The following is a 22,590-nucleotide window of genomic DNA, read 5'->3' as shown; positions in this document are numbered from 1 at the left end:
ATTCTGTAATATTCCATTCACTTTTCTATAATCCCCTAAAATGTTATAGAATGATAGATTTCCTTTGCTCTTCTTGTTTTAAGACCCAATTTCATTTTTATAGTATCCTGTATTCCTGGTTGCGGTTAAGGAACTTGCTGGTGCGCATGCGCACAGAGGACGCCATCGTAGGCCGCGTTTGATTGGTTCTTTCGGGCCAATCAGCTTTTATGATCATACCAGAGGCCACTGAGTCAGATTGCTATAAGATGGCGACCGCGGAACCGGTGAGTAAACGCAGCCCTCTGAGACATTGACTGTCGTGCGCCGGATTCCGCTTACTTTTTGTCGCCTTTCTCGCAAAGCGTTGGGCGATAGAAGTGTCGCAGAGATGGAGGGGAGTGCCCTGGTGTCGGTGTGTGTTTATTTGACGATGGCGTAACGGTGCAGGTCTTTGGGAAGCCGCTGGTCGCTGTCCCGTTAGTGTCTCGGTATGGCAGGCGGCGGAGCCCCGGGAGCGGGGTGCTTGTGGCGGGTAGCCCCAGCAGAGGCGCTGAAGCTAGCGGCATCCCGCCGATGCAGGTCCCCCTACATACTTTGAACTCGTTTCATCCAGCAGGGCCTGCATACCCTCAGGGGAGAGAACAAAACACTTCTGTCAAGCTCATTAACTCGCTGCAAAACAAGAAAAAGAAAATAATACTTTTATACTCCATGTTTGGCAAAGGGCCAGTCTGCGCAGCGGGTTCCTAGTCATCTGAATTCAGGCTAGAAGTAGACCAAAATATAATAACTTCTATCAATTGGTTTAAGGTTATTTTCAAGCGGTTCTTCTCCTTATGGATTTCTGTTGCATTGTCGAAACCCCACTTAAAAGAGAATAAAAATAACACAAAACGGCACCATGTGCTGTGCCCCAAATCTGTACGACTCAGGCAACACGACTTAGTGCTACTGTGAAGTATGCAGAATGCAGTTAATATTAGTCTTGAAGCATCTTAGGCATGAAGTTTTAAGCTGCCATAATTAAATCAGAGGGGATCACTTCTTTCTGGCTGAATGTGTGAGTTTAGGAAGTTGTAGATAAAGGGAAAAAATGACAAGACAGAGGCCTGCAATCCAGAATGTTCTAATAGTCTCTCATCATAAGATGGATAGAATATTATCCCCGTTTTCATGTAAATGTCTTCTTGCTTATTTGTCTTTGAACTGAAAAGTCTGATGCCACAAGCAATTTGATTGAACGTAAACTGGCTGTAGTAACTGGAAAAGCTTTACACACTGATGTATAACTTTTATTCTTGTACGTAAATTGATTTATTTTTTAATTCGGTTGCTTATTTATCATTACACATTTATGTAGATGTATGAACTTTCAGTCTCAAAAGGAACATCAACTTCATAATCTAGCTGTTATAAAAAAAAAAAAAGGTGGAAATTAAGCAGAGTTTTTTTCTAACCTTTATTTTATTTTTAAGGAAACCACTTTAAGTTCCCAAAATTCTGACGAAGAGAAGCAGCCCGAAGCAGCCAGCCAGGAAGTCGTGTGCCCAGAAGACTACGTTAAACACCCACTGCAGAACAGGTGGGCCCATCTGTCAGCAGCCCCACCCCACCTGAAGGAGCACTGTGTTCCAAAATGCTGGTAGTCCACGATCAGTGTCAGATTCAGTGTCGGGCAAAGCCTGGAATAACCACTTAATTTGATTTGCCCAATTGGTGTGCTTAAATATTAATTATGCAGACTGTGGTGATGTTGATACAATTCGATAATGTTTGTACCTTTATGCATTTTCCATTTGCACGAGGGATCAGCTAATCGTGTTTCCGAGGCCTTACGTGTGTGTGTGTGTGACTAGTTGATATTCCAGCCTCTCTCGAAGTGTGCGCCGCCATAATGACTGTCTCCCTCTAAAACAGATGGGCTCTTTGGTTCTTCAAGAACGACAAAAGCAAAACCTGGCAAGCCAATCTGCGGCTCATCTCCAAGTTCGACACCGTTGAGGATTTCTGGGCGTAAGAGATCGTTCGTTTGCTGTTTGTTTGTCTTGCCTGTCTGTTTGTTTGCTTTGGTGTTGATAGCGTCATGGTGAAAGTGTGACGTAAATAATGTATTTTGAGCAATATTAAGTACTTGTTTTATTGTTTGTCCAGTTAAAGGGCAACTGTGGCTTTAAGATAATTTTTATCTATTATATTATTATTATTTAAATGTAAGAACAAAATATTTAAATATTACAATATATTCTGCATATGGTTGAACATTTCAGGTGATTTTGAACTTGGAACGAGGATAGAAATGAGATGTTTAAATAAAATTAGAATAGAAAGACCTGGAACAGCCTGGTTGTTTAGGTGTGTTCAGATTTTAAGGAAAGCCTGTGTAAGTATGACTTTTAGTAGTACAGAGAAATAATGTCTGCAGTGCAGGTTTATTAGAAATTGACCTTTTTGCTCTGTTGTTCCATTGGTGAGGCAACAGTAATCTGCTTGGATGTGAGGTGACATTGTGTGGTGAGAATGTCGCCTATTGTGTGATCAGGATGATGATGATGATAATGATGATGATGATAATTATTATTATTTTATTTGAAAGTCTTCAGCTAGGTGTGGATTATTGTATATGACTTCACATTTTCCTGTACTCAACACCCATGTTTCCCTTTACTGTGGGACATGATGACGTTTTACATAAGGATTCAATCATTTTTCCTATTTTTTTTTAATTAATAGTTTTCAGTATTACAGGTCAAATAAAAGCACATATTGTTTTGTGTGCAGAAGCCTGTTGCCATGGTGATGAGATTTATTTTTTTTAAAAAGAACATCTCAGTCATTATTTTTTTTTTCTATTTATCCGTGAATCTAGGTCTTGCTACACTGTGACATCCCTTAAGCTTAGTTAAATATTAACCTCCGGTGGATATGAGAATAGAACTGAATGGGAGATGTCTGAACCCTGTTTTCCACGGTCCCATGGTCCTTGTTAGATTTTAAAATATTTAACCAGATGTTCATCAACTTGCTGTTATTCCAGTTTTGTTTCTCTAATATAGTTTAACGTAGAAATTGACATTTGGAAATCCTCCAAAAAAAATTCACATTCATCACAGGTTTTAAAAAAAATGTTTACATTATTCAGACAGCTGTTGTTTAGTATGTGTGACATGGATGCTTATTGCGGTTTCTAAATGAACGATTTTAAGATTTTAACTGCGTCACTTTTTTTTTATTATTGTCATCTCTTTGTTCTGGATAATGTGAGGTCACCATTTGCAATAGACGTGCGTGTAATGCCCAGGTGTCTGGGTCTGGAGTTGTTGTCTGAAATGGCTCCTGTGTTCTGTTCATTCGTTCTCCTGTCTTTGCAGTCTCTACAATCACATTCAGCTGTCAAGCAACTTGATGTCGGGCTGTGATTACTGCCTGTTCAAGGTAGGGGCTGACGTTTGTGAGGAATTCGCTTTAAAATACATTAAAAGGGGAGTTTTGGGCATTTCTGCCTCTTGTTTTTTTTTTTTGCATGAGATAATTATGTGATTGGGTTCTGGAAAAGCCCTCAGATGATTGTCGTCATTAACAGTATTAATTACTGGCCTTGTAAAAGTTGTGGTATTGGCCGCCATTGACAAATTGTCTTGGCCCCCCCCCACGTCTCCCGCTCTCTCCCGCCGTGGTACGTGTCTGGGCTACCTAGCAGCTCGCCCCCGAGTTTCGTTTCAGGGTCAAAGGTCTCTGTCTCTAAGGGGGTCAAAGATGCCCCAAGTAGCCCTCTTTGTCATAGCGACGGTGCGCTTGGATACCGCCAGGTTTTACACTTGATACGACATGTTACACCAGCTGTAGCTATGGTATGTCATGCACTACTCATAGTCTCCTTATTTCGTGGAACCAGCTGAAGAAGTGTAAAATGATTTGGTACATTTAACCCCTTTTACATGGTAATGCATATATGCACAATGTCATTATGAATATGTGTGACTTTTGCACCTTACTAAGGACACTATTGTTCCACTATTTTATAATCTTGTACTATTCTATTCCGCTATCTTGTTTAACACTCTTAGAAGTGTTATTCTTGCTGTAAGGGATCCTATTAGCTCATCTCATTGTGCATGCGGACAATGACAATAAAGTTGACTAATGAATGACTTTTTCCAATAAGCTGCCGCAACATTTCAATTGTTTTTCCGTTTGATATTTTTTTTCACTCTTTCTCACCAAAGAGTTTTTATTTAAGGAATTTAAAATGCCGTGACTCTGCCTGTGACCCCCGCACAGGACGGAATCGAGCCAATGTGGGAGGACGAGCGAAACAAGCAGGGGGGTCGCTGGCTGATCACCCTGTCGAAGCAGCAGAGGCGGGCCGACCTCGATCGCTTCTGGCTCGAGACCGTGAGTCAGCGTGATCCGAGGATGTTTTGGCTCCTCCCTGGTCCTACACGAGGCAGCTCAGCCGGTTTTAAGCTGTCCGTCTTCCCCCGCAGCTCCTGTGCCTTGTAGGCGAAGCCTTTGACGACCATAGCGACGACGTGTGTGGCGCTGTCGTCAACATCCGAGCAAAGGGGGACAAAATATCAATATGGACGACCAACTATGAAAACAAAGATGCCGTAACGCACATAGGGTGAGTGCGACGTGGTGTTCTGCGGCAGGTGTGAGGATCGTAAAATGTTCGCTTGGATTCTCAAAGGAAGTTAGGGTGAGCCAGATGGTAACCCGTCCATATTCTCTTTGAAAGGACAAATTCATTTGACCAGTGATTTCAGTTGACCTTTGAGCGCCCCCTAGGGACAAGTACTAAAAACACCTGGCACTATTCTATGGGGTACTAGAGTTATTTAATTAACTATTAACTATTAATTTCCTATTTCATTGTAGACAGTCAATGACAAAAATGTCCTATCTTATTTTATGCTTATTAGCATAAAGCAAGCAGGGTTCTTCAACTCTGGACCTCGATTCCAAATCCAGGCCGTGTTTTCAGTTCTCCCAGGTAGTTAGTTTAATAATTACTGATTCTGATTGGTCAGAGGCTTCACACCTGACTGACAGGTAAAGGAAGGCTGGAAAACCACGAGTGCTCGGACCTCGAGGGCCGTGAGTTGAATAACCCTGGCATAAAGCATTCTTTTGGTTTAAATGTAAGTAATGCATGACGTGCCAGATGTGACGCCTTGACACTAATGATCCGTGTCCGTTACGCAGGAGAGTGTACAAGGAGAGATTGGGGGTCCCACCAAAGGTGATCATCGGATACCAGTCTCACGCAGACACAGCCACAAAAAGCGGCTCCACTACCAAGAACAAATTTGTTGTGTAGGGAGGCCACCAGAGCCTGTCAAACACAGCACCTTTTCAATTTAAGTTCTTTTTTATTTCATTATTATTTTTTTTACTCGTTTAAGGTTCCAAAATAGCGTCAAACAATCCGTGTCCAGGTTAAACCAAAGTCCCTTCATGGAGGATCAGGCTGCTCGCAGTTGCGCAGTTGAAAGCTCTCTGGTCAGTTTTTCACACTGGGTCTTCTGTAGTCTCCGCTCCTCTTGCCAATGTCGCAGGAACAAAGAAGGACTTCGGAAAACAAAGGATGACCTCATTTCATGGCTGGCTGTCTCTTTCGGCGACTTTAAATTCCGGGGGAAAGAGAGAACCTGAAAAAGTAGTTTGTGTTAAAATACTACATTTAAGAACCATGTTCACTTTAAAATCGTATTGATCCATTTAGTGACGGATGATTTTCACTCTTTGTGAAGCTTTTCTAATTAGCCAACGCTTTTCACGGTTTACCGCCAAGGTTTTCTGCGGTAATCCTCTGTTTCACTCTAATTTATTTTATGTAGCTGTTCTGACAGTGTTGAGACTTTATTTTCTTAACTTTGAAGGTTAAAAGGGTTGGTTTATTGTACGTGTATCTTAGAGGGCTTTGGAATTAATAGTCGGTGTGATTTATTTCCCCTCTTCCTCTTAAAATATAATTTTGGTTATAATGAAAATGTTGTTACTGCAGCTGGATATAATTTTGTTTTAAATTTTTTTTTAGTCTTTATTACATTCCTTGTCTCACACAGTTGCACATATCACCATAAGGTCTGTTTTAAGCATTTCTGTTTAATGTGTTTATTAAAATGTGTTCAGTTAAATTTCACTCATTAAGGCAATGTAAAAAAAGACTGTAAATAAATGTGTACAGTGAATTGTCTTTATTCAAGGTGTGTGGTTTTTATTGTTTAATTCAGTGTCAGAATTGAAAATCCAATCTTCTCAGATCTGTATTTGAATTGCTGGGCAGTACGCACATTCATATTACTGGTCATCTGTGGGCTCTAAACAAACCAGTAGCCTGCTGCAGACTTGAACACACCCTTAAGCGCCACGCAGCCTGCTGCGTCTAGCTGTTGTGCAGGATCAGGATGCTGACCTTCAAGATATGTAAACAACAGGTGCTCTCTGTTTAGCCCCTTTCACAATCGCCTGGCAACAGCCCGCTCTCGTTATTGTCACCGCCGTGCCCTGCCCGTAGCGAAGTGAGCTTGAGATATTTCAAGCGGATCGGGTGCTAGTCGTCGGCATTCGAGACGTCCCACTTACCACTATAATGATGTAACCCCAAGAAAAGCGCAGATAAATTTTAAACTAAATTTCCCAACAGCTAAATGTGAATTAAAACTTGCAGAATGGTTTAAACCATCTGTGGGCTAAAACCATGCGCATCATTTCACGGCACTCAGTATTGCACAGAGTTGATGCAATTACATAAGTTAGATCTCTCCATCTGGCATTATGTTGCCTGATATTAACATATGACATGGTGGCACAGTGGATTATAGTGCTCTTGCCTCATACAGGTGAGGTAGAGGTAAAGAGCATGCACTGATTACAGTGTGTAAGGAGCATGCACTGATTACAGTGTGTAAGGAGCATGCACTGATACAGTGTGTAAGGAGCATGCACTGATTACAGTGTGTAAGGAGCATGCACTGATACAGTGTGTAAGGAGCATGCACTGATACAGTGTGTAAGGAGCATGCACTGATTACAGTGTGTAAGGAGCATGCACTGATACAGTGTGTAAGGAGCATGCACTGATTACAGTGTGTAAGGAGCATGCACTGATTACAGTGTGTAAGGAGCATGCACTGATTACAGTGTGTAAGGAGCATGCACTGATACAGTGTGTAAGGAGCATGCACTGATTACAGTGTGTAAGGAGCATGCACTGATACAGTGTGTAAGGAGCATGCACTGATTACAGTGTGTTGCCACTCACACCACACGACAAACCACCTCAGGGATGAGAACCGGAGTGCAGCCATATGGCAGGTGATACCTCAGCACCACACCAGTGCGAATGTGAGTTTTTTTCCGGTGGCTGGAGTGCCAGTCCTGCCACCAACCCCCAAGTTATTCCCTGTAAATTGGAGGACCTCCTTATAGGGCTGGATGTAGATTAACATCATACCCAGGATGAAGCAATTGCAGGTTAAGGGCCTTTGCTCAAGGGCCCAATGGAGTAGAATCACCCTGGGCATTCACGAGATTTGAACTAGCAACCTTCCAGTTACTGGCACAGATCCCTAGCCTCAGTTACCATTCCACCCGCCAGGGGAAGGGAGTTAGTCCTGCCTTCTTGCTGTGTGGATGTTCTGCCTGTGTTAGACTGATTTCCTCCTGCTACTCTGGATTCCTTCCACAGTCCAATGATATGTAGTGAGGTGGACTGGTGTCAAATTAGTTTGAGTGGATGTATACCCTCCTATGGGCTCTGCCTTGCTGTGTGCTGATTGGTCAGCCTCCTATAATCATCCATGTGTCGCTAATGTTACTGTGAAACAGCTGGATGAGTCTTTCATTCAGGTTTTAAAGTAGTTTGTAAAATCTGAAGTAGCCCATAGTGTCTCCCTGTAACGGATTAGGTGGTGGCCCTAACTCCGCCTTATGCACTATGCTATCCAGATTCTCTCTGACCCCAATCAGACGGTTAGAAGATGCACATAAATGGCTTTAAAGGAAAATTTAATATAGCAAGACGCGATACACTCACCCCTTCACATTCGCGAGTGTCAAGGGCGGAAGAACCCTGATCATGTGATTTTTGTTTATATATATATATATATGAAAGGCACTAAAAAGATACTGCAAAAATGTGAGACTCCACAGTCACAGGAACACCTACATAATTTTATCTTTTAATATTAAAATATACAGTATGCACTTACACTAACAAATGTTAACAATAATAATTATACAAGCTTTTTATTTGATTTTATGTGAGCCAAATTATTTGAAGTGTTGTTTATATATTTTTGGCTCACGCGACGTACGTGCATTTTTGCTGTCTATCAGCAAGGTCCGGGAATGTTAGCGTTTAATTGTTCGCGGTCACCTGGCGAATAATCGAATCCGCGAAACGGGATGGGTGACAGATGTGGCGGCTATACGGATGTCCACTAGATGGCGAGCTGGGTCCATCTGCGTAGAGCGCAGCTGGCTTCCTCTGCTTTTGGATAGAAAACGGCGCTGGAACTGGCGCCGCTGAGACATGCGGACATGAACAATTAAGTCGAGCCATAACAACGTCCATACCGATGCTTTTACATGATAATAGCTGATGGAGTGTTTAATTGGAGTGATGTTGGAAGCCAAATCAGTTTTACTGTAGAGAAAAACAAAGACGGTGGTCTTTTTTTCCCTCAAAATGCTGCCCCAGTTCCCTCTCCAGACTTCAGGGGCAAGGACTTTTAAAAGCTAATCACGTTTTATTCCCGGTCGTTTACCGTTTATGAGCCCGATCACGTTATCTTTCTTATAGATGTGGACACTTGCGTGAGACGGTCTGGCATATTGGAAGTGTCTAGATTTTCAGACAGCAGATGATGTGAATGATTCTGGGATGCGGAGGAAAGTGTGGGTGCTTTCCAGAAACATTGGTTGTTGTTGTTGTTGTTATTATTATTATTATTATTATTGCTGTTGTTGTTGCTGTATGAGTTATGCTACATCTTAACCAACGGACGTATCCCTTTAATTCGGTAGTCAAACATGGTTTTATCAGTCAGAGACAGTAAAAAGACGGGGGCACTGTTCGAATGTAATATTGTATTTCAGCCATCTTATTGATGCAGATTTTTCCTATTTTAAAAACATTCTTATCTTGTAAACCAAGTGTATCAAATTGATTTTCACAGAACGTGTCATCTAAGATTAGACTGTTAACTGAAAGCGTCGCCACAGTCACGTTATGAACGTCGTGTTTGTCTGCGCATCAGGCAACGTCTCAGTCGATCTGAAGGGAAAAATTGACAATGTTCTGACAGCCTGTAGATATTTCATAATCACGGGGTTATACTCGTCATTATTGGAAGACTCAAAAAAGATTGTCACACACCTGGAGATATGAAGCTTCATTTCTTTATATACATCTCAACCGTTAAAGAACTGAAAATACCCCTACCCAACTCCTGCAGTTGTAACATTTATATTACAACTCATTTTCCCCTTGCAAAGCAGACACGATCAAAACAGCTAATATAGATTTCTACGGACATTAAATATTTCTCATATCTCGTATAAAACAAAAAGTTCTGATCACTTATACATGACACACTCTAACTGAAATATCAAAGGATCTGGAATGGACTTGAGCTGATTATATTAGTCTATTTATGAGTCCATGAAAGATTTATTCCAGCGATACATTATTCTTATATATGGTCATGTGTGCGTACAGCTGAACGGTATTCCAGTGTAAATTACGGCAAGACGTAGCTTCCGCTTCTATAGGGTGAGAATGAAAGAAAGGATGCTAATTGTCACTGTCTGCAGAGAGTAAATTAATTATTGATCGCCTTTCTATTCTCCTCTTGTAGGCTACTTACATAACCTTCCAAATTGTTTTATCTCCTCTGAGTTCAAGCACACATTTCCTCTTTCACGGTACTTCGTGGTAAGGGCTGCTTTTGGAGAGATGCACCAAACTGCATCTAAGAGCGGATATTTTTTAAGCCATATTTTAATTTAATTTATTAGTATAAGCACACAGGGCAGCTAATACCAGACCTCTCCGGGAAGATCCTCCCGCAAATTGACAGCAGCTCCCTGACACCCGCGAATGGTGCGCAACGTCCCGCAAATCTGTCGTTCCGCTATTCCGCCTCGGTAAAATTAACCTGCAAAGAAGTTTTACACCGCCCCCCCGGGGAAAACCGGATGCCTTTGCTATACCGCGGTGTCATGTCTGGACGGTCTGTTTGACGGTCTTAAAAATGAGATATTCCCCAAGCCGAGCTTGCATTCCGCTAAGTGCAGTGGACGGACACACTGGACTGTACAGACGGTAACGAGACGCGAAAGCAATCGGCAAAGCAATTATCAGGCAGACCTATTAAGCGGCAGAAATACTGCATTAAAATGTGCTAATGCATCCGCGTTGAGTGTGAGGGATAATCTCAGCCAGGAAAAACAGCCCGTACTCTCTCCTTCTCATTGTCAAAACAGATAAAGGCGCAAGTAAATAAAATGGCCCATATGTTTGAGGATGGCGTCTTAAAAGATCACATAGTATACAGAAGACGCGACAGACTGAATCTATATCATTACGCTGTATACTGACCCCATTTTCAACAGTAAGCTGTACTTGAAGTATAAACAAAGAATAGCATGATAGAGGTTTCCGTTAAAGCTTTGCCAGATACCAACACTTTGAGTTTCAATTAAGAAGGGTGATGTACTTTTGTCTGAAGGGAAGTTAATTACGATGCTGTCCACCTACGCCAGACCCGAGTCGAGAATTAAACATTTTATTTAAATTACTTTATATATATATATATATATATATATATATATATATATATATATATATATATATATATATATATAAATATATAATATATATATATTCTCTCTCTCTCTCTCTCTCTCTCTCTCTCTCTCTCTCATACACACGCACACACACATCATTGTTAACTGACCGACGTCTGAAAAAAATAATTAGAAACCTTTGCCACAAGGGTAGCGGCGTCCCCCTACAGTCTACACTCTTGCTTTGACCATATTTAAATACAACAAAAGGTGTTTGGTTATACGGCACATGGAGTTTTAAGTTTAAATGCGCGACCACCGGAGGTCAGTACAGCAGACGCAAGGTTTCTGCAGAAACTTGGCAAACTGATTACATATTTATGCAACCCAAAAAAAATCAACGAGGACCCCAACCCTTCTTCAATAAATATTAACCCCCTTCCTTAGTAACTTTAGCAGTAACAGCTTAGTGGCAAGAGGTCTCTGGCTCTGGCTAAACCCCCTGATATAATCGGAATAAAATGCTTTACGGAGAACATTCACTAAGTTATAAATGCAGGGCACGCCGCTCAGTTCACTGTGCTATAGTTTCTGTTTAGATGTTGCACACATTAATCTCACAGTCGAAGACTGACAGTTACTATTTTATTTGGAAATTTCACATGCAATTTAGACAGAATGGCTTCTCCTCTGGGACAAAAGAGCCACGCCGAATAAATAATTGTTATAACCTTACGAGTAAATGTCTTGTGTGAATAAGACGTTTTCTCACAAAGTGAATCAATCAAGCAAACATAAGGCAAAGAGGCGGGGAGTAGAAACTCACCGACGGGGAGGTTTATTCAGATTGATCGGGGGGAAACTGGCCAAGAAAAACAAATAGCGTACCTAAGATTATTTTTTTAAAACAATACATTTAAAATTATTTAAAAGCAAGTCAAACTATTGCCTATGTGTAATTGATGTTATTCTACCGTAATTACCTGAATTTCTTCAAATCTCAGGTTTAATGCTGCTGTGAACAACATTGACAAAGAATGCGGCGCAAATAAACACATGCGAGAAAGACCTTTCCACTGGGGGGTTTCAAAGCGTTTTAGTCTTTCCAAGCAGGACCGTCAGGAGAAGGCGCTGTACTACCGCGGTAACACTGGGGGCGCTGTCATGGCGTAAACCTCTTAATCACGGCGCATGCGCACAAAGGGATACCCGAGGAAACCCACGTGACATAGGGAGAATGTGCAAACGTACTGACCTGACAGCACGGAGCCCAGCGCTGTTGCCCCAGCCACCCACTCTGGGTCTATGATGGCCATAATATATTGCCTAAATTAAAGGCCATTGCTATTTATTGCACTGTGAAACCACATTATTCCGGTGATAACCATGTCTAGGTGAGCCCAATTCAGTGTTGGCGTAATAGAAGTAACCTTTACATCTCTGGCATATGGTCACGTAATGGCTATATTATGCAATTCCATTCACCCTAATGAGGAGCAGACGTGACCCCAAGCAGACGGACACTGGTCTTTACAGAATATCCATCCTCAACTGTATCTCCAAGCCTGGCATTCAAGGGCATAAATTATGGGCAGGATTGGTGGGTTCTAAACCCCCCCAATAATCATGTCTCCCCCGTAAATGGGCAGAGACCTCAACCCCTCAATGTTCAAACCAAAGTTACGCTCTTACCGACATCCACTCCTTCTGTGCACTTTCCTCCTGTTCCACATGGAGAATGTGATTAGTTTCCGGATCAGTGAATGTAAAGATGTTCGATCCCTAACACCATTTCTCAGATCATCTCCCGCCTTATATTCTATGTGTTACTGAACCCTGAACAACCCTGATGTGGCCTGATTTAAACTTTGGCCTTTACCTCCCCACTAAAATTCCCATGTTTTGACCACTCTGGAATCCCGGCCACTGCATTATTCCATAATGTTCCTTTAAGACATCAGCATCATTGTGGCTTGACTTTAAGGCAGCCCAGAGGGCTTATGGGTAATGCACCTCGCTCAGGGGTTTCACCACGACGATTGTAATGGATGCCATGTGTCATCAGCACTTCGGGTTGGTGACGCCTTTCAGGCATGTGTCATGTGTCAGTTGGCAGTGGGCAGCCATTGGCCTGGGGGAGCAGAATGTCCACCTCCGTAGATGTGGCCCTCGATCCATCTTTTCTCAGCTGCCAACCCAAATCTGTCACCAGCAGACCATGGACCTCAAAGAGGCACAGTGATATCTGACTGTCCCGGAGCATACACCACTGTTGAGGTGGACATCATCGCCCTCACGATTGGCTCTCTCCATCTTTTCTGTCTCATGTCATTTTCTTTTGTTCTTCAGTCACTGTGCCCATTTCCAAAATAACCTCCAGTTACCTTTCATTTTTTAATCTCCTACTTCAGAGTCGACTTGCACATGACCCTCTAGGTCGCCGCCGAAGAGTTTTCCGTTGCCCCTCCCAGGCCTGACCGCAGCACGGCCGGCTGGCGTCATTCCGGAAGCTTTTTTCCGGATGCTGGAACGGCAGCCCAAGAATGTGCTCCCATTTCTGGACACTCGGACGCAAGAGCAAGGAAAACATTATTGCATCGTCACCAGCGAGATGGAGCAGAAATTTGTAGGCACTAATTTTACGGTATGATAAATTTAAAAGACCATTATGGAGCCAGTGAGCCTTATATCCAATTGAGATTCTAACTCTCCATTTAGTTTATCTTGTTCATGTGGCTATATGTTGAGGAGCTTCTACTTTCCCTCCCACATAGAAGAAAACGCAGTCAGGGAGCTGTTACACTCGTACGCTTACAGAGAATCTATTTTCATGATTGGTTAGTATGCTCAGTCTACACACACCAGCCCGATGGAGGATATCAGTCTGCAGACGTCTGCTCCATCCTGATTACCGCCCAGTGGCACTGCGACGCAGTGGAAACGCATGATCGGGGGGGTCCGTGTGTCCATAGCTGTCGCACTGCAATCATAGCATTTTCAGTCACCAGTGACAGCGCCACACAGGCATACGGGCTGCCTGATTGGTCGTCTCAGTCTTGTAGGGAGGGTCCTGTTATGAGCCTTTCCTTTCCATTGGTCAAATGAAACCCTGTTTTACACTGAGCCCAAATCACCAATTTCCATGTGCAGAACCGCACGTAGCTATTTTCTACAGAATAATTCATGAGGATGTATCTATAGCTGCATGAATATTTATGCATAATACTTCTACAGATTTCTTTCCTGTAGTATTCCTGGGAAAACCACTGGGAAAAATACAGTGAAGGAGGATGTCATCGTGTGAACGGTGTAAAACTTATATTCAGTCATGTTAGTCTTTCTCAAGAATTTTGTCTGGAGACCCCCCCCACCCCTCCAAAAGACACTTAGCCTCACTGATCTAACAGCAGATGCTCTATTGCAGAGTTACTCAACCATTATTCCCTGTGGTTCAAATTCCATCAGCGGGGGTCTCCCACTGGGCCATGCAGACATGCTTTACCAGGGGCAGGTGTTCGACCGGTAAATTCTGCCAACTGGGGGGGAGGGGGGGTGGGAAAATGGTTCCTTGGTTAAATTTACTGAACGGGGAGTCGGTTAAATTTGTAGATTATATTTGCCAAATTAACTGGGTGTGGGGGGCGGTTCCCCAAAACAAAATGATTGGTGACTGTCGGTGATTGAAACGGGGCACTTTCAGGACCGGGACAGTACACAGATATTTCGATGGGTGGGTGGCCAAATAATTGGGGGTCCCACCTTCAGTAAATGTTGAAAGGGACACTTAGGGCCTTTCAATCATAGAGGGAGGTGCTCAGCCCCCCCCCCCCCCCCCCACACACACACTCTGCATGTGCCTGGTCCTGCCCGATAACACTGACTTGTGCAGCTATGTGTGCATCCAAAGATAAAGAAGCAGGGAAAAATGCTTCAGATGGGCAGACAGGAAGCTGAGCCAGTCTCAGGCAGGAGGTCCCATTAACACCTGCTATTGTAAGACACGTTTTCCCTCTGTTGTTCAGTTAGCAGCGCTTAAATTCGCTCATGTGGAAAAAGCGCAAGAATAGCGCACGTGTGGAGAGACCGCGGCAGGGGTAGAGGTCTTGGCGGGGGGCGGGGGGACGAGGCGTGTGCTTCCTGGGTTGAAAACTGCCACTGCTAGAGCTATACGATCGACAGCCGCATTCCATAATCACCTAACGTGTGCTGCTTTCATGAATTATATTAATTATAATATTCATTTTTCACACAAGATGAGTTCATGCTTTTTTTTTTCCCCAGGATTTAAACACTCCGACAGTTTTAGCTGTGAAGACTCAGAATCCAGGAAAAGACAAGGATGTAATATTTCAAATCCTTGTATTTTCACTCACCTCATTATCTATATGTATTGGACCTGCTAACACCAAGAATACGTAATTAATGTTTGGGTAATATATTACCTAGTTCAGAGGCAACAGTAAAGTATAAATGATAAACTATTTAAATTATAAATGGAATTAAGGTTATATTAATTCCACTATGTACCTAGATTTATATGTTATTAATTATGCAGAGGAGAGGGTTGCTTTGACAGCATTTTTAATGTATATTTGGAAGGCTGAATGTTGAACTAAAAGTTCTCCTTCATGCCATGTGTATGTGTTAAGATAATCGTGATAAATGTCTCCTTTTCTAACCAATACTGGAAATGTTAACTGTTAGTAACAGCAGTGTTACTACCACCTAAGCTAACGGGGATACGCTGGATCTTGACAGTGTGCCACCTGTCTGATTAACTACCTAAGATTTAATGTTTCGCTCACTCGAATGCTCATTGGCTTGTTCCAGCATCAGAGGCTGAGGTCAGCTAAGTTTTGATTTGCTGCTATGTGCATTAGCCCCTCCCACTCAGTCTCTGCTAATGGCCTCGATCCACACGGGGCCCTAGGAAACGCTGACACGGGTATTTCGTAATGTGCCTCTTCCCTAACCATGACCGCGAGGACCAATTTTGGGTAGTGTAGGTCGAAAGCGAGGGCTGCACTTTGTCATTGACGAAACCTGCCTTTGTTTTTAGCTCACTCCGTGGCCCAGTGCCATGAAGGCTAGTATTTCTAATGTGCTGGAGCCTCATGTCATGACAGATCATGGCAGACATAGCCGGAGATGTTCACCGTGGACAGGGGGTCGTTTGGGAGGCACACTATCTATAAGGCCTAGATAATTGCCTCTCACAGGAACATAACCCCCATTACATGAAAGGGGGAAAAACTCAACCAAACAATATAGGAGTTCTGTTTGTTCATCCTTCAGAAAGCCATCCTGTATTTCATCTGGTAAATATGTGCATTTCCTTGCAGTCTTGCAATCAAATACGAAACGTCTTACTGAAAATGAGTAATTTAGCAGAATTAGAATTAGAATTTAACGGAAATTCTGCATAGTGACACAGTAAAACACATAGTTTAAAGCTAATATTTCTGTTCATATTTAACTCGCAACCTTGGATAGATGATTCTGGAATTATAAGCACGTTGACATAGAGTATCGTCAATATCAGAACTACATGGACCACTTGAGAGAATCTGATGAGTAGCAGTTATATTAGTTATATCAGGTGTCACAAACTGGAATAGCCAATCAGAAAGCAAAAAAAGGAGGTATGCAAATTACAGGAAGGGGTTCAGCCTGTCACAGCAGCTGTGTTGAAGAGTGAACATTCCCTCGGGGGCGTGGCCTTAACATAGAGCCACACCAATGATGCAGCCTGTTGCTAAGCACTAAGCTGCCAAATTGATCTCTCATTGTGTTCCGATGATATATTGCAGGTGATGCCATTACAGGCCTTTATTTCTGTGCTTTTGTTGTTTTTATCGTAGATCTGCTGTCACCTGATGCCTGAGCTCTGGACGTTTAAACGAGGAGACTGCACCGGTAGCGATTCAGAGGCACGACAATGATGTCCCACGGCCCCCCCCCCCTGCTGATGTTTGAATGGGGCCTTGCTGCATCGCCAACCCCCCCCCCCCCCACCCCCACCTAGCACACTCCATGCTTGTATAAAACCTGGGCTGCAGTTATGGGAGATGGTTCACTCTCCATTGCCCTCATGTAATCCCACTGGGTTCAGGCAACAATTTAGAGGAAGATGTTCTGAGTCCATCTGCACTTCATCAAAGTTCTGGCATCAGTAATTCTCTTACCATTCAGCTGTGACTGTACAAGAACAAAGGCAGTTAATGGCATATTCTACAGGGGAGGAAAGACAGCACAGTGTTATAAAGTGGAGTGGCCTCTAAACAGCAGGTTTAATCACCAGACCCATGTGTGTATGACATTCCCTATGAGGAGCAGAAGGTGTGACCTTTCATATTCTACATGGCTCTGGCACTGGGATCCACATGTTCAGGAACGCTGAGTGACCTCACAAGCTGATTTATGATTATCTCAGCCTGATTCAGACTAGTGCCAGGAGCATCAGAGTTAGCCTTCTGCGTTCAAGGAAGTACTCATTTCATCATCGGTAAAGAGGTATATCAGACCTTTTCTGGGAACCTGGCCCCGTTCGGAGATCATGACTGACTACCTTAAAATTACGTTCCTCCTGGAACCTGACCTTGTTCAGAGATCATCTCTGACTCCCTCAAGATTCAGTTACTCCTGGAAGCAGGCCTTGTTTGGAGATCCCCCATGCACCTCATGTCCACCAATGCAGTGCCGGTGCTGGTGCAAGACCTTTTCCCAATACGGCACTGGTTTCCGCTGCAAAAAACTGGCCGTGGGCCAGAAAAACGGCTCCAGCACAGCATCACAGAAAAGCTGGACTTAGAATTTGGCACAGCATCAGCGAAAGTGGGGTGGGCTATGGCATCCAAACTTTCCATATACCTGGAAAATTCAGTCTATAACCAATATAATTTAATCTAATGTCGGCAGTGCTGCCAGTGAAATAACTTGCCAGCTTATTAGCGGAATGAGGTTACATCAATTTTTTATCCTGAGGAAAATGAAAGTTAGATCTGCTGGCCAGATTTAATAATAAAGTATAAATATGTCGCAGGCCGAATAAATAAAATATTATGGTGTTTGAGTGGCGAAGAGATCATGAGACGGACTGCAAATATGAATTTTTAGCAGACTCTTATTGCATGATCCTTAAAAAGACACCAGTAAAACAACGTGAGAATAAAGAATAAACTCACTTACACACAAACAGGGAGCCTTTAAGGAGACAAAAGTGGATACAGGCAATAGAGACAGAGAGCAACAAGTCATACTCTGGAAACTTTTTTTTCAGATTGGCATAATAAATCCAAAAAATGAATTACAGATTAGCCCTTGCTTTACTTTCACTTCCGCCTACATAACATTTCTGTTTAGTTCTTTTTTGAAACTGGTGGAAACGCAGACTGGTTCTCGAAAGGCACCAAGTGAGAACCGGCACCAGCACCAGCACCAACTCCATGTTGTTGAAAATGAGACAATGGTGTAATTCCACCTCAAACCTAGCCCTGCTTGGAGGTCATCTTTAGTTCCTTCAGGATTCAGTTTCTCCTGGCACCTCGCTCTCCTCAGAGATCATTGCTGGCTCCCTCTGGATTCGGTTCCTCCTGGCACCTCACTCTGCTCGGAGATCATCGCCTACATCGTCGGGATTCGGTTCTTCATGGCACCTCGCTCTCCTCTGAAATCATCGCCGACTCCTTCAGTATTCGGTTCCTCCTGGCACCTCGCTTTCCTCAGAGATCATTGCTGACTCCCTCTGGATTCGGTTCCTCCTGGCACCTCGCTCTCCTCTGAGATCATCGCCGACTCCTTCAGGATTCGGTTCCTCCTGGCACCTCACTCTGCTCGGAGATCATCGCCTACATCGTCAGGATTCGGTTCTTCATGGCACCTCGCTCTCCTCAGAGATCATTGCTGACTCCCTCTGGATTCGGTTCCTCCTGGCACCTCGCTCTCCTCTGAGATCATCGCCGACTCCTTCAGGATTCGGTTCCTCCTGGCACCTCACTCTGCTCGGAGATCATCGCCTACATCGTCAGGATTCGGTTCTTCATGGCACCTCGCTCTCCTCTGAAATCATCGCCTACTCCTTCAGTATTCGGTTCCTCCTGGCACCTCACTCTGCTCGGAGATCATCGCCTACATCGTCAGGATTCGGTTCTTCATGGCACCTCGCTCTCCTCAGAGATCATTGCTGACTCCCTCTGGATTCGGTTCCTCCTGGCACCTCGCTCTCCTCTGAGATCATCGCCGACTCCTTCAGGATTCGGTTCCTCCTGGCACCTCACTCTGCTCGGAGATCATCGCCTACATCGTCAGGATTCGGTTCTTCATGGCACCTCGCTCTCCTCTGAAATCATCGCCTACTCCTTCAGTATTCGGTTCCTCCTGGCACCTCACTCTGCTCGGAGATCATCGCCTACATCGTCAGGATTCGGTTCTTCATGGCACCTCGCTCTCCTCAGAGATCATTGCTGGCTCCCTCTGGATTCGGTTCCTCCTGGCATCTCGCTCTCCTCGGAGATCATCACTGACTCCCTCAGGATTTGGCTCCTCCTGGCACCTCGCTCTCCTCTGAGATCATCGCCTACACCGTCAGGATTCGGTTCTTCATGGTACCTGGCCTTGTTCACAGATCATTTCTGGGTCCCTCAGGACCCAATTTCCTATGAAAATAAGCTGAAGGCAGCACCCTTGCTCTCCATTCTTTGCTGTGTACTGCTGACATCAAAGGAACTCTCTGTGCATAAAGTGTTGTTTTCTGGTGCTGCCATTTTTCTGCTTGTGCGGATGAAAGTGCTGGTTGACTAATAGTTAATTGGCTTAAAAACATCCTGATGACCTGCCTTTCTCCATAAAAAGTGTAATAAAGACTTATTAAGTCTGTATTTGTTCAGAAGGATTTTCCGAGCATGCTCATTATGATTGTAGTCGTGTGGGACCTTCATCGCTCTCTAACCATCTAAATATAACTTCCTGAGACTGGGATGGTGTCATTGTGCTGCTTTTTCTCTGTTGTAGTGGTACCACAGGACGTTTTCTGCTCTGCACTCTAAACAGGGAGAATGCTTTGGGGACTGAATCTCCCCATTGAAGACTAGGGAGTTTCTGAAATGTGACACATAATCAATCCACGATTCCGTTTCTGAAATCCCAGATAGATGGGGGTAGAGAAAATCAAGGGGCACCATCTTTTGTAGGGGGACGAAGTGTGAATGTAAGATAGGTAGGCAAGCAATCGTAACACATAACTCTGTCACACACACTCACACAAAGACACGTACACAAACCCACCTTTGTCCAATGACCCGGGAGGTGTGTCTTTTATTGCAGTGTCATCATTCATCGCAAACCCTCAAAAAACATGGTGATTCTCTATTGCTGATTTCTGACTGGAGACATCGCCCCCTTTGGGCCAGGGGACAAGGGCAAACAGACAAGAAATACAATAGAAATTGGAATTTTTCAGAATTTGGTGATTAGTGGTCATGGTTGACACACCACAGCACACAGTGCACAACAACGAAATGTGTCCTCTGCATTTAACCCATATGTGACATCGTGACATAGCAGGGGGCAGCTAATCCAGCGCCCGGGGAGCAGTGCTTGGGGGCGGTACCTTGCTCAGGGTACTTCAGTGGTGCCTTGCTGGTTGGAGATTCGAACCAGCAATCTTTCAATTACAAGTGCGCTTCCCTAAGCATTAAGACACACCCCCCCCAATAAGGGTGGACAACAGGATTCTAAGTAGGGGAAGAATGAAATGGCTTTAACTGAAAGCATGAGGAGGATTCTCAGTTCCCAACTTGGGCTCAGCACCTCATAATCAGGCCTGATTAAGACAGCTGTGGGTTTCTCTGATTCTGTGGAATCTGTGTAAATATGTAAAATGAAGGGCAAGGGCCTGAAGTTATGCGGCGAGAGCGAAAAGCTTGCAAGTCTGAAATCTCCCCCATGACAGACGCTGATGAATGGAAGGCCGTTAAAAATTTCGAAAATAAACCTGGATCGCTTTCAAGACGCCCGCGCAAGGCGCAGCGTGGTGCCTTATTATAACGAGTCGGAAAGTGCTGACGTACACTGTACGTGGATTGAAATGCGTGCTGCGTTAAAACAACGGGGACACAAATTTCACTGGCAGGAAGATAAAACGCAAGTGACAAATTGCAGGGTGACAAATGCTGTTGAGAAACGGAATGTAGCATCGTAAATTTCCAAAAAAAACTTTTAGAAGTATTAAAAGATGGATATCTATCGATCTTGTCATCAGTATCTAAAAATTCATTATTAAATGGCTTTCTATTCTCTTTTAATGAAATGAATGACTAATTTAGATGCTAGGACATTGTTAAAAAATACATTCATTAACTCTTTCGCATTACCCAAGCCAGTATAATGCTTTTTAGCTGAAATATGTGTCACATGGAAAACAGGACATGTTGATGGAAACCAGAGTGGCCTATAAGATCATCCAAGCCTGAAAAAATCAAACATCTCACTACGTCCTCATAGGAAAATACATGGGCCAGGGTTATAGGCCTGCCTGTTTTGAGAACTTCTGATCCATGTAATGGGCTTTATGGAGATACAATTTATTTTCACCGGAGAGTATTCCTACCCTCTAAATTAGACCCCTGATTCAGTCGCTGCTTTCAGTTAATGGGAATCCACACACTGTGCTGTTCTGAGAGCGCTGACAGCAGTGAGCTGATAGTTTGGCTTGTTGTTCCCACAAATCAAATGATACACCATGTAGAGATTAGTCAATGATTTGCTGAAATCCACACAAACTTAAATGAAATAAGACTTCGGGCGCTAAATCTTCCTGTCTGCGCAATGAGATCTCAATAGGTACCTTTTCCGAAATCGTTTTCATTATGCAGACCTAGAAACGCCGACACCTTTTTAAGTTTTCCAGTTATATGCCTGATGTTCAACTCCTGTGACTCCCCGAGGGATCAGACCTCTCTAGGCTAATGCTGCCGATAAGAGTTCTCCTCCACCATGTCGCTGGCCCGTTTGGCCAAATCAGTACCATTCCATGGTCTGTGTCCTTCGATAAGGCAGAGAGGGGAGGGACTGGGGCTTGCGAGGTACAGGAGACATGGGGGACGGCAACATATTAAAGCAATAACCAGCAGAGGTGGAAAGTTCAGGTCTAGAAAGTACAGGTCCAACCAACCAGTTCAGCACAGAGTCGTAATCATGAAGCACTCAACTGGTTGCTTGAAACAAAACCTTGGTCTGGATTTGTACTTTCTGGACCTGAACTTTCCACCTCTGACGACCAGCTGCACACAAACACACCGTTACCCTGGGATGTATATGGGGGTGGGGCCACAGGGGCACTGGTCCCATCTGAAAGGTGATTGGCCCCCAGAGTGCCCCTCCCCCATCACTCATCAATTCAAAACACATTATTCGCTAATGATGAGGTCGGCCCCTCTGTGTGAATATGGCCGCTCTTATGCCTTCCACCTTAATAATTCCTATTGTTGCCCTTACCATTAATTTATAATTTATTGTTCAGGCACTGCCCATGAGGTTTGAAATAAGCTAAAATCTGTACAAATGTCTCCTTCCTGGTGATTCTGCAGTATTAGGGATGCTGGAATATTGAGGAGTATTGAATCTGAGTTGTCTTGTGGAGTCAGTAGCACCTGGGTGTTTGTGTACGGCTGTGATTGTAGCCCCAGCCATGAAGAATGTGGGCCAAACCGCTAGGCAGGACTGGTGGGCATGAGTATATAAGGCAAGGCCCAAGGCCAGGACCCAAATGTCATCTGGAAGACGACCATCATCATCTCTCCTCTCCCCTCTATT

At 43.7% G+C, this 22,590-nt stretch overlaps 1 protein-coding gene across 2 annotated transcripts; it reads left to right on the top strand.

Annotated features, from left to right (window-relative positions):
- Nucleotides 1-115: 115 nt before the first annotated feature.
- On the top strand, nucleotides 116-6,185 carry LOC111849382 (eukaryotic translation initiation factor 4E-1A). Of its 2 annotated transcripts, none has more exons than XM_023822200.2 (7): nucleotides 116-266; nucleotides 1,458-1,564; nucleotides 1,900-1,995; nucleotides 3,351-3,414; nucleotides 4,261-4,374; nucleotides 4,467-4,606; nucleotides 5,188-6,185. In XM_023822200.2, exons 1-7 carry the CDS (start codon nucleotides 210-212, stop codon nucleotides 5,300-5,302), a joined length of 693 nt encoding a protein of 230 aa, XP_023677968.1. In that variant the 5' UTR covers nucleotides 116-209; the 3' UTR covers nucleotides 5,303-6,185. The 2 variants fall into 2 exon arrangements, with proteins under 2 accessions (XP_023677968.1, XP_023677970.1); XM_023822202.2 differs by lacking the exon at nucleotides 116-266 and adding an exon at nucleotides 282-394.
- Nucleotides 6,186-22,590: the final 16,405 nt, after the last annotated feature.

Source organism: Paramormyrops kingsleyae, chromosome 12 (assembly GCF_048594095.1).
Source record: "Paramormyrops kingsleyae isolate MSU_618 chromosome 12, PKINGS_0.4, whole genome shotgun sequence".
In the NCBI taxonomy this organism is placed as follows: domain Eukaryota; kingdom Metazoa; phylum Chordata; class Actinopteri; order Osteoglossiformes; family Mormyridae; genus Paramormyrops; species Paramormyrops kingsleyae.
This window is presented reverse-complemented; position numbering and strand designations above follow the sequence as displayed.

What these genes read in the sequence shown, in the direction of transcription:
- LOC111849382 (XM_023822200.2), top strand. Translation starts at nt 210, where the DNA reads ATGATCATACCAGAGGCCACTGAGTCAGATTGCTATAAGATGGCGACC. An exon ending in AAACACCCACTGCAGAACAG is followed by an intron (nt 1,565 to 1,899) that starts GTGGGCCCATCT and finishes CCTCTAAAACAG; the next exon opens with ATGGGCTCTTTGGTTCTTCA. An exon ending in ACCGTTGAGGATTTCTGGGC is followed by an intron (nt 1,996 to 3,350) that starts GTAAGAGATCGT and finishes CTGTCTTTGCAG; the next exon opens with TCTCTACAATCACATTCAGC.